Here is a 12,096-nt window from a genome sequence, read left to right on the forward strand (position 1 = left end):
CGAAAGATGACCTCTTATTGGTCTCAGTCGGGTTGTTGAATTCTCTTGTTGTCTCTCCCTCGTCTAAACCGTTCCTTTCCGTCCTATCAGGGATGTCCAGTCTCCAAATCTCCACCATAGCGGAGGAACTGGCTCGTAAGACTGAGGACGCTTCCCGCCAGCAAGAGGAGATCACGCACCTCCTCTCTCAGATAGTAGACCTGCAGAAGAAAGCCAAATCTGTGAGCGCACGTGAACCGGCACATGGACTCAAAGGGTCACGGTTATCGTACTTTGCTCATTTCTGCTAATTCAAAATGTGTGTTTCTAGTATGCGGTGGAGAACGAGGAGCTTTCTCAACACCTGGTGGCAGCTAAGGATGCCCAAAGGCAGCTTACAGCAGAGGTAGCTTCCAACATCACTGCCCTGTCTTGACCACATTCCCTTATGGTACCAGACACTTTAATTCCAAAAAGATTACTTTATTGTCTTCAAACAGCTCCAGGAGTTGGATGAGAAGTATTTAGAGTGTATAGAGATGCTGCACGAGGCCCACGAGGAGCTGAAGAACCTGAGGAACAGGAACTTCCCTGCAGGGACCCCTCGCCGCTTCCATCCTCTGGGACTCTACCCGATGGTGAGGGAGTGTGTGTGTGTGTGTGTGTGTGTGTGTGTGTGTGTGTGAGGGCGTCCGTAGATGTGTGTGTGTGTGTGCCGTCGTCCAGTCCTTCACGAGGAGTGTGTTCGTGTTGCAGGATTCTCTGGCAGCTGAGATTGAGGGAACAATGAGGAAGGAGATGAGCCTGGACGACCCCGAGTGTGAGGAGCAGAAGTACGTATGGAGTAAGAGTCCAAAACCAAAAGGGTTTTTACGTTCTAGAACTCACGTGTTTGGTTGTGCGCAGGATCCATCGGAGGCGCGTGTTTGAGACGGTGAAGAACATCAACCAGACGGTCCGCCAGCGATCGCTGACCCCAACCAACGCCAACATCCCGGGCTCCAACCAGTCTCTGTCGGCGCGTACGTCACCCCAGTCCAGCGGCCTCTGCACACCTCACTCCAGCGTGTACGGAGGTGACGTCAGCGGGGACGGCGTGGCCCTTGACAACCGAACGCAGAGCATCCTGATGGAGACGGCGGCCAATCAGGACAGGTAATTAATAGGTTAGAGGGGACGTTGATATCGAGGACAGTTTTCTACAGACATCTACGTGAATCAAAGAGAATCAAGATCTGTCCCCGTTTGATCCGCAGCAGCGCAGAGGGCCGAGAGAAGAAGGCCAACGGCGCTGAGGACCTGCGGCTCGCCCTGCGCCGCCTGTCCCTGCGTCGGCAAAACAACCTGAGCGAGAGGCGCTTCTTGGTAGAGGAGAGGGAGCGGAGACGGGGAGGATACGGAGGTCTGCACGATTCCCTGGTCCAGGAGAGCCCCTCGTTGACCCCCTCGGAAAGCATCATGTCCCTTGGGAACCTCCACCTTTGGGCCTCACGAGGGCCCTACCTCCCCGACAAGCTCCAGATCGTCAAACCGCTCGAAGGTGAGGGCGAAAGGGAGGGCGGGGCGAGCCGAAAGGCGGGGAGGAAGTGGGAAGGCGAGCTGCGCCGAGGGGCCGGGACAAAGAAAGGGAGCGAGCGGGGCTGGGGGACGGAGGGGGAGAGGTGGCTGGAGAGCCACCGCGGGCGGACGCTCAAGGGGGAGAGTGGGAGGGGTTGGGGCTGGGCGAGGAAGACCGGAGCTGGGATAGAGAGGGAGAGAGGGAGGAGGTGGGCCAGAGAGCGAGCCGGGAGCAGGAAGATGAAGGGAGTGAAAGAGAGGCCTCTGCCACTAATGCTCTTCAACTCCTTCTGGTCTCTGATGCACCATCACAAATCCGGCAGCTTTGCGTCTCCACACAGCTATTACAAAGACACACAGCCGAGGGGGTGGTTGTAGACGGGAACGCGCTCCTGGTTACGCCAAGGCGTCCAAATCATCTGCCTCTTTCGACTGAGCCTGACCTCCCTCTGGGATTAGATGGACATGAGTCCGGTTAGTGTAAAACTTAACCAGCGGTTTAACGATGTCACAGCTGGTGTTTTTACTTCGACACCAGAGAGCAGCAGCAGCAGCGGCGGCGGCGTTTAATTATTCCCCTTGTGATTCAGTGTTGATTTAACCTTAAAGGTGGCTGTTGTTGACCTGTGCTGCCCTCTGCTGGTAATACTTAATACTTCAGGTACAAGCACGGCTATATACACACACTTATATATGTTCTAGCATTTATATATTTCGTATGTGAAGCACTACAAAAGTACCATGTTATGTATATGATTGAGTGATATATATATATTATGTACAAACAAACACTCAGAAAGACGTGAAGAAACCCTGCGATTGCTTCTGTTTACGTCTCATTTGTTTATTTGTATTTACACCTTCTCATCTCCTATACATGCATTATTCTGTCTGTACGTGTTTCTTTACCGTTCATCATTTAACTTCCTGTTTTGTTTGCTCATTCTGTCACTGCTTGCTTCCTCCGTTTCAAATTCTTCTCGTGGCAAAATAAAAACCTTTTCTCACTCTACGTGCTCCTCCACTTCATTTGCATTCGTTTTTTTTCCTCTGCTCTTCACCGCCTCTCAGCGTCTCTCTGTTCTCGCCACCTTTGTTCGTCATCTTGATCACTGATGCTCATTGTGTAGCATTTCTCCTCTGTTTTCTCACGGCTTGTCAAAAGTACTTGTAATTATTAGCATTAAACGCATACTTTTAATGGTTTTAATGGCATAATCTTGTATCAGCCCATATGCTAGTGCTGTATGAGATATCTACATACATCTATCTGTCAATTTGTCCCTGCGCCAGTATCACAAAGCCAATAACTACACATGTTTTATGTTAGATTGTTAGTAAAGCCTTTTAACTGAAACCATGGGACACATTGTGAGCAATGCTGTCTTTTCCGGAGAGCTGCATATCAAAAGCAGTCATAAATAAGTGTGTAGTTTTGTGTTTGTGTTTGTGTGTGTGTGTGTGTGTGTGGTTAACGATATTGAGTACATTGCAGTATTCATGTCTCTCCACCAGGCTCTGCCACGCTGCATCACTGGCAGCAGTTAGCCCAGCCGCACCTCGGTGTGATTCTGGACGCCAGGCCGGGAGTCGTGCCGAAGGGCTACCGACCCCTCGAACTAGAGCTGGAGCAGGTCTGTGTGTGTGTGTGTGTGTGTGTGTGTGTGTGTGTGTGTGTGTGTGTGTGTGTGTCTGTGTGTGTGTGTGTGTGTGTGTGTGTGTGTGTGCGAGAGGCTTCTGAGTCCGTATCTACAATGTGGTCGTGTTCATGTAAATGCATCTCTTCATGTTTACCGTATGTACAGCTGTGTTGGGTTTGTTATGCATCATGTTAACAGCATTAGTTGTATTTATTTAGTATTTATGGGAATCTATCGGCAGACATGGAATATAATATTAGTATAATATTAATGTATGTTTTCTTGGTGTAATTTCACACTGAAAATAAGAATCTTTAAGCTGCCATGTTTCTACAGAAGCCCAAAGAGGACAAACCAAACACTGGATCTAGAGCGGGCCATTCATGTGTTCATCGCCTGTGCTGCGTTTCTCTGCAGGTATATCCGTGGGGTGGCTTTGAGGAGGAGGAACCGGGGGAGCAGTACTTCCAGAATCTGCCCACCTCCTCCGCCTCCGCCTCGCCAGCCGTGCCCTCCACCTCCGGCACGTGTTACGCAAACCTCGGGCCGCCTCCGCCCAGCCTCCTTCCGCCTTCTCCGCCATCCCCGTCCCCATCGCCACATCTCAGCAACACTGACATCCTGGGTGAGGATTCTGTACATTTGAACATACTGTATTTATGTAGTTGGAACACAGGCAGTGTTGTTTTTAAATTACTTCAATGCGTTTGCCTTTTACTTGCAGCTGCATACTACCCAGGCAAATGCATGGCCCACACCAGCTCTACCTACACCTTCACCACGTGTCGGATCCTCCACCCAACCGACGAGCTGACGCGGGTCACGCCAAGGTAAGTGGTGCCGCTTGAAAACGTTTGATCTCCGTTGATAATCAACAACCTGCAAAGTTTTGCTTTTTCTGCTGAAATCTGCCGTATTCAAACAAATGCCTTATTGCAAAAGTCATAATGAACTAATGTGCTTTTAGAAGAACCTCCTCTCCTCTGTTTTGCTTTTAAAAGCGACTAAAATGAGTTTTTGTATTACATTCCATGTGTTATAATAACACTAAAAATCAACGTATTAATGCAGCGTAATGTGATAACATCCATTCGGAGTGCTAAATGTGCACTCTGAAGGGACGTTATCTGAATTTGACTAAATCCCACTGGACAAATAAAATCCAAACAGCAGTCGCTGAGGTGGGAACGCGTCCAAGAAAACAGCATTCAGTAAGACAGTCGGAGGGCGCTAAATAATACATGCAGGTGCTTGTGGTTCCGAGACACTAAATCCTCTGTGCGTGAATAAAATGTCAGTTCACAATGACGAGGTTTCCCTTTTGTTTTCCAGTCTGAACCCAGTCCCAGCCACGTCCTCCTGCGTGATGACCAGCACCCTGTTGGGAACTCCGGCCGTTACACCCTGCACGCCCCGCAGGCTCGGTCTCAGGCCGTCCGAGTCCTCAACTAACCTCAGGCACGCCCCCCCCCCCCCCCCCCCCCAAACAAACCAGAATATTACTTCATTTAGAGCTGTTTTCTAAAAATAGGTCTTCTTTCTACTGTAAGCAGATTGTTGTTCGGGTACTTTTACAAAGCAAGACATGTTAGGATCAACGTAACTTTTAGTCAGTGTGACGCTGACTCTCATTTGTTTTTCCCGCGTTTGTGCAGAGATGCAACGCGCACCACCAGCACCTCCCTGGGGTTAGTGCGCCTCCTCCAGGAGAGAGGGATCTCAGCGGCGATGTATCACCAGAGCCAGGGCCTGGAGTACGGCCAGGGCAACGGAGGAGTCCTATTCAGCACCTCCATCACCCCCAACCGAGCGCCCGACCCCGACCCCCTGCGCCCCTCTACCCCTCCCAGCTCGCCCACGGGACAGGGCGCTTCGGCTGTGCCAACGTCCGCGGGCTTCGACTTCAAGAGCCCTTCCTACGACAACTTCCTGGCCTCCAAACCGGCCCGCTCCATTCTGAAGGAGGTGACGGGGAGGATGAGGGGCAGGCAGAGAGGCAAGGATTGCGAAAGCCAGACGGACGTCAGCGTGACCGTCCACAACCTCAACCTGCTGGACAAGGTGAAGCGGCTGGGTGTGGCTGGAGGTCCGGGGAGCAGAGCGATGAGTCCCGGCCCCCCCATGCTGGGGCCTCTGGGCGGGCTGCGCAGATCCGGCTCCCCTTTCGGGCCCGACGGAATGAGGAGGAACCCGAGTTATCCATCCATGGTCGGGGCCAGCATGGCCATGAAAGCCCCGGGGCCCCAGGAGTAGTCTGGACTGCTGCTGGCCGTTAGAGAGTAGGAGCCAGGCGGGGACCGACTGTTGATCAGTCACCTGGAGCCCAAACACTGACTCACACTGTTCATACTGTATGACAACAACTGGCCAGTCTCTCGTCACTGCTGTGGTTCCTCACAGATACTATCCACGCTTTAGTGCTTTTAGGAGGTGACTCCAGGCTAACCGGAGAGGGAAAACAAATCGGCGACACACAAATAAATAGCTCATACCAGTTTATACATACAGCCTATGGTTTACGCGGAGGTTAGCCCGCTACGTCAACGGTGCACATAAAAATGGCCGTTGCGCTACACCTTCTACTCTCATTTTATTTCTATGGCGCCACATTATGCAACCAAGGGCTAAAAGGCTAACACAATGCCTGTAGCTAGCTAAAACCATTAGCATGTCAATGATTGCAAGCTAATGTTAGCTGTGCGTTGCAGCTAAGAACATATTACTGCACAGCTTTCTGATTTATCCACAGTACATTATAAGACAAGTTGCATTTTGACGAATATGCAATGTTCTAGTAAAAACTTAGTTCTGTTGGTAGTTCATCCCACCACACAGCAGCTTTCAGACTTTTTTTCCCCCCGTTGTTTGCTAGCCTGTTTGCTAGCCTCGACACAACGTAAAGATAATGGAGAGCAGTGAATTGTTTTCCTCCTCCGGTGTGGGCAGGACTTAATAGTGCTCTGTCTCAAAAGCCCAAATTATTTCTGATATATGCAGCCATGCAGATTTGGTTTCATTTCGCTCGTATTATGAAACATCTCAGAGAATGTCTCAGATGTAAGTTTTGACTCACATATGTAAAAAAAATCTGGGAACATAAAACCAAATTTTATGTAATTAAATTGTATTTAATTGGGTGAACTGGCCCATTAAAATCAGAATATCTATATATATATATGTATATATATATATATATATAATTGAGATATCGCCCACTACTGTCCACTCACATCCCTGCTTTGGAGACTGACTCTGCTGGCTAGATGTAGTACTCCCACTCTTTTCTGAAAAAACATTCACAAAATCCCACTCGCATCCAGACAGCTGCACTCTGTTAAATCTGCCATCGCACTAGTTGGCTCCATGTAGTCTCTGTAGCACTAAAACACGCCTTTCTTCTTCTCCATTACTGGATTAAGATCCACCATTTTATAAACGATTAAAAACTTTACACCAAATATGATACGTCACCCTAACCTTCACTCTCCCCCCCCCCCCCCCCCCATCAGTCTTACCCCTTCTTAAATCCCTCCTGAAGGGATTTAAGTCCGACGTGTCGCTTTCAACAAATCATGAGATTGATTTTAAGTCAGTTTTAAAGATACTTTGGTTTAGTTTCCTAATTGGCCATTAGACAGGGAAGTTGTCGCGCCCACTGAACGGGACGGATCGATGCGCTGAGGCCTCGGCTCACAGAGACGACGGAGAGAGGGATGAAGGAAGTGGCATATCAGCCATTTTGTGGTCGGAAGCTTTTTGGAGAAATGAAGCAATACAGTGCCTCGACCATCTATTTTTTTTTTTATTGTTTATGTTCTTCTCGCGTTGGACTAAAGGTGGCGAAGAGCCGTTGTTGCGCTTGTGTTTATCTATTTAAATAAATCCTATAAATTTAACCTATTTTTTTCTTTTTTTGCGCTCACTGTATTTACTGTTCATCACGTCACTAAACTGTCAGTAATGGCTCACTCATAAAGGAATCATTATAAGAACCACACGTCACTGTAAGTAATTGGGATAATCATGTAATGAGGTTTTCTTTTTCAAAATAAAAATTCTGTATCTGAATTGTATGGTTTCTCCGTCTCTCTCTCTGTGTGTGTGTGTGTGTGTGTCTCTGTGTGTGTGTGTGTCTCTCTCTCTCTGTGTGTTTTCCCCTCCTCCAGCAGATGGAGCTCACGAATAACCAGAAATCAGTCAGTATGTGAAGCGCAGCGCTGTTTGTCCGTCTGTCCACACTGGCACAGTCATAATCCATTACCCGCTCTCCATCTGTATCTGTTGTGCTCTGAGGGCTGCTTATTAAACCTCTATTAGCCGCAGGGTGAAGGAGAGGTTGGCAATAATCAAAACAAAAAAAAATGCCGCTCTGGCAGCTGGGGGAGTCTTAATACGACGAAATGAGACAAAACTCTCGTTTCAAATGTCATCGACGTCTTTCTCCGTGGATGTTTGTCCTCTTAGCGTAACATTTTGGTGATGTGATTTATCACAAGATCAAATCCGCTGCCTCCTGAGGTCAAACAGGTCATCCACCCGTCGGGTGCAAACCGGATCCTCTTCTGAGAAAACGCAGGAATCACGTCAATTGGTTGGGAGCCAGTGAGATCAGCGCTCTGATAATGTCCCAATGTGTTCAACATTAGGCGTTACATGAATATATTACATAAAAGTGAGTACTTTTAGTGCGGTTCTATAGAGACGTCGGCCATTTGTTCCTTTACTTTGGTCCAGACTGAAATATCTCATGTGTGACAGCTACTGGATGGACTGCCGTAAAAAAAAAACATGAATTCATTGTTACCAAACAATCAACTTCACTGATTTTCAGTCGGGTTACAACCGACACAGAAAATAGTCCAGCAGATAACCAACCAAATTAGGTTTTTTTGGATAAAATGAGATTTAAAAAAAAAAAAAAAAACACTAACATCTGGCTCTTGTATTTAGAGGGAAAGTTCTTTTATGTGTTTATTTGCAAGGGTCCCCATTAGCTGGTGCCAACGGCACCAGACGGCCGTCACACAGTTTGAAAGACGGACTGAATAAGTAACAGATAACTTCTTTCTTCTGTGTATAAACCTGTTGTCTGGTGAGTTCTACGTTCATCGTGATATACCAGAGGGAAAAAAAAAGCAGAAAGACACTGCTACTCGTCTAATGGCAATGGGAAAGAAGTCTATTCCACGCTTAAACAATAATAATAATAATAATAATAATAATAATACATCCGTTAGTTCGTAGGTCTACATGCAGGAGAAGATTTCATGGGGCTGTTGGTGTCATGAAGTGGGTTGTAGCTAGAACCTTCTCTGAGAGGTTTGGTTTGGCTAGCTGTTCCCCCCCCCTGATTCCAGTCTGTTTGTGCTAAGCTAAGCTAACAGGCTGCTGGTAAGCTTCACATTTACCGATTTTTTTTTTTTTGTGGTATTTTTTTTTAGTCATGAACGCTTTCACATAAATATCAAGAGGCGATAAAAAAAAAACCCTGCGACATATTTTTGAGCTTTTCACACAGTGAATAAAAAAACCCAGATCCATTCGTTCTGTTCTTGCCTTTCACAATAAAAGCACTTGACATATTCTGTGCGTAACTGTTTACCAGAGGCAGATTCCCTCAAGAGTATTTCCCTCAAAGGAAACAATAAAATAGCTTATAGTAGCTTCGACCATACATGAATTTACCACAGACACACTGCCAGACGCTGCTCTGGGTTGATAGGAAAAAATGAAAAAATTCTGCATTTTCGTGCCGTTTATTCCTCCCCCAAAAAAAGTGACAAACAACTTCTTTTCCTACATCACTATCTTTACTACATTTGCTGTAATTTGCGAGATGCATTTCTATCTTGTGAGCTTTTGAATATCTGAGGTTTTCGGAGAACACTCCGCTTCCCTGCTTTCACCATAAGTTCCTGTGTTTTATACGCCAGTAAAAAGCCTTTGAATTGAGACGTACGTGGAGCCAGTTTCACAGAGGATCCAGGAAGAGCCCGGACCATCTGCTCGTCACCGTTGCTGGATCTTCATTACAGCCGCGCTCTTTGGAGCTCATGTTCCTTTCATGAGTGTGTGGCTTTTGCCCATTAGCACACAAAACCCAGAAGCACTTACGCACACGTGCGAGCGCCCGAAACCGCTCCACGTCGCCAGGCTGCACATGGCGTTCGCCTCTTCAACCTTTTCTTTTGGCGTCATTGGTACTCATAGCGGATATCCACATCTACACATCTGTTGGTGCACACACACACACACACACACACACACGCACACACACACACACACACACACACACACACACACATGCACACACAGTGGAGATATTTACTGGCAGTCCCACTGAAGCCTTTAAACCTTCTCAGAGCCTTTAACTCTCAAGTCGGCCTCAGATCTTCAAACAGAAAGTTTGAGTCAATTCCCACGGCACTCTCGGAATCTCAAGTCGCTTTAAATTTCTGATTCATGTGAAAACCTCGGTCCGGTGTCATCGATGCCCAACACACACACACACACACACACACACACACACACACACACACACACACACACACACACACACACACACATATATATATAAAGACACAACAAACCCTCTCTTTCCCCCCAAGGCGTTCAAAACCACTCCTCTGAATAATTCACCGGGTCTGCTTTGTCCATCGATCCGTCGCTGCACCTCTCACTCACGCAGACACATCTTTCACTTAACACGCCAGGCCAGGACCGGCGTAATGGTTCCCCCCCTTCATCACGATTCAGCAACCGCCGTGGATCCCCCTCCCTCCTCTTTCCCTCACCAGTGCCTTCTGCAGGTCGAACAAATACAAATAAAAACACACATATAATGTCGAATCTCTTTTACCGCCTTTGCCCTTCAAGAAGTTTTGTCATTTTCTCCTAACGCTAAAATTTCTTCATAACACCAAAATCACTCTAAAAGCTGTTATCGGAGCCAAAAGCAATCATTAGGGTTTATTTGGAGCCTGCTTTAATAATTCAAACTGATATCAGTTCCTCCAAAAACGCTTCAAAACCGTTTCAATATTTAGCGCAGACGTTAAAGCTCGTGACGATCTCGTTGCTCTTTTGAAGACATTCTCCCACAGCTCCTTGAACGATGCGTTCACTGTCTTTCATCTCCTTTGTGCTTCTGCACGCTGACCCTTTAGCTCCGCATCAGACGTCTCTCCCTTTACAGTCGTCAACCCAGCAGCATCATTACCCGTAATCCACACCGTGGTCCAGCAAATTTCGCTTTCATCTGTTTGTTTGTTTTTTTTGCAGTGTAGGCAAAGACACTGACCTCTGGACACCGGAATAGAAGTCTGGAATCATTTTGCTCCCTTGAATAGCAGAGAGATGACAATACAATACATTTAGTTTATTACACGCAACAATTAATGTTACAGAAACTAGATCCGGCAGAGGGTAACAAATGGATGACCAGTCCCATCTTTCATGGTGATATGGCGTATAGCAAAACAAAATCCCAAAATACATCAGAATATAAAAATAAGATATGTTAACTATCTGGAGGGACACGGTCTGGATGTGGCTTCAAATACAATACTCTTTACAGTTCTTCTCAGACACATTTTAAAGTATGTAAAACACGCTCTGCTATGATTCATATTGTATTTTAACATCTTTTCTGAGGTAAAAAGAAACAAAAGAAACTGAAAAGAGGCTGAAAGCTCATCTGATCTTTTTCCCTCATTGAGAAACTCTGAATCTTCGCTCTACATGCATAGTGTATTTTCAAAATAAACTACCGTCTTCACAGGACATTTAGCTTTAGGCAGCGACACCACAACAACTGTTGTGATAACATGTCCACTTTAAGGGGACACGAACAACTGTTGTGATAACACGTCCACTTCAAGGGGACACTAACAACTGTTGTGATAACACGTCCACTTTAAGGGGACACTAACAACTGTTGTGATAACACGTCCACTTTAAGGGGACACTAACAACTGTTGTGATAACACGTCCACTTCAAGGGGACACTAACAACTGTTGTGATGACACGTCCACTTTAAGGGGACACGAACAACTGTTGTGATAACACGTCCACTTTAAGGGGACACTAACAACTGTTGTGATAACATGTCCACTTCAAGGGGACACTAACAACTGTTGTGATAACACGTCCACTTTAAGGGGACACGAACAACTGTTGTGATGACACGTCCACTTCAAGGGGACACTAACAACTGTTGTGATAACACGTCCACTTTAAGGGGACACGAATAACTGTTGTGATAACACGTCCACTTTAAGGGGACACGAACAACTGTTGTGATGACACGTCCACTTTAAGGGGACACGAACAACTGTTGTGATAACACGTCCACTTTAAGTCAAGCTGGACATTTTAGGGGACAATAAATTTAAGAAAAACACAGTTTTAGTGCTACAATCTTACACGTGGGAACACTTTAAACATCTTCCTATGCTTCCCAACATTTCCTTGCCCAAAGGAATAATTTCTGCAGCAATTTTGAATTTTGGAGAAGGAAGTGGCAGACACAGAAAACATGTATTCAAAATGAGTCTGGTTGACTCGGTGGAGTGTAGAGAAGAGGAAAAGGAAGAAATGAAATTGGAAGGATTTGTTTTATCCAACAGAAAAATCTGCACGACCCCGATTTTGGAACGTAATAAGTCTTAATGAAAATTTGCCCTCATAAACTATCACCAAAATGACTTTTAGAGCCACAGTGTGTGTGTGTGTGTGTGTGTGTGTGTGTGTGTGTCAAGAGTCGTCATACATGCTCACGCTGTCGCCGCTAACGATGCTCGCGATGGATTTGGTTTCATAACATCAGAATACTAAGATCTTCTTTTTGACACCTGATGAATGTTAATGGCTCCGATTTCAGCAGCATGCGTTGCGTCGGAAGAATTCATATTCAGAGTG

The 12,096-nt window shown here is 46.5% G+C and overlaps 1 protein-coding gene across 2 annotated transcripts in view; it reads left to right on the forward strand.

Moving 5' to 3' along the window:
* LOC137880063 (trafficking kinesin-binding protein 1-like) overlaps nt 1-7,238 on the forward strand; it is a 12,958-nt gene extending 5,720 nt beyond the window's left edge. For both annotated transcript variants that reach the window (XM_068721146.1, XM_068721145.1), the window contains 11 exons: nt 91-221; nt 311-385; nt 480-617; nt 736-812; nt 886-1,134; nt 1,236-1,519; nt 3,052-3,170; nt 3,594-3,801; nt 3,901-4,006; nt 4,509-4,634; nt 4,832-7,238. In XM_068721146.1, the coding sequence (XP_068577247.1) occupies nt 91-221; nt 311-385; nt 480-617; nt 736-812; nt 886-1,134; nt 1,236-1,519; nt 3,052-3,170; nt 3,594-3,801; nt 3,901-4,006; nt 4,509-4,634; nt 4,832-5,429 (2,111 nt within the window). In that variant the 3' untranslated portion in view covers nt 5,430-7,238. The remainder of the gene's footprint in view (nt 1-90; nt 222-310; nt 386-479; nt 618-735; nt 813-885; nt 1,135-1,235; nt 1,520-3,051; nt 3,171-3,593; nt 3,802-3,900; nt 4,007-4,508; nt 4,635-4,831) is intronic.
* Nucleotides 7,239-12,096: the final 4,858 nt, after the last annotated feature.

Source organism: Cebidichthys violaceus, unplaced genomic scaffold (genome assembly GCF_023349555.1).
Source record: "Cebidichthys violaceus isolate CVI_PGR_0920_01 unplaced genomic scaffold, fCebVio1.0.p SCAF_265, whole genome shotgun sequence".
Classification (NCBI taxonomy): Eukaryota; Metazoa; Chordata; class Actinopteri; order Perciformes; family Stichaeidae; genus Cebidichthys; species Cebidichthys violaceus.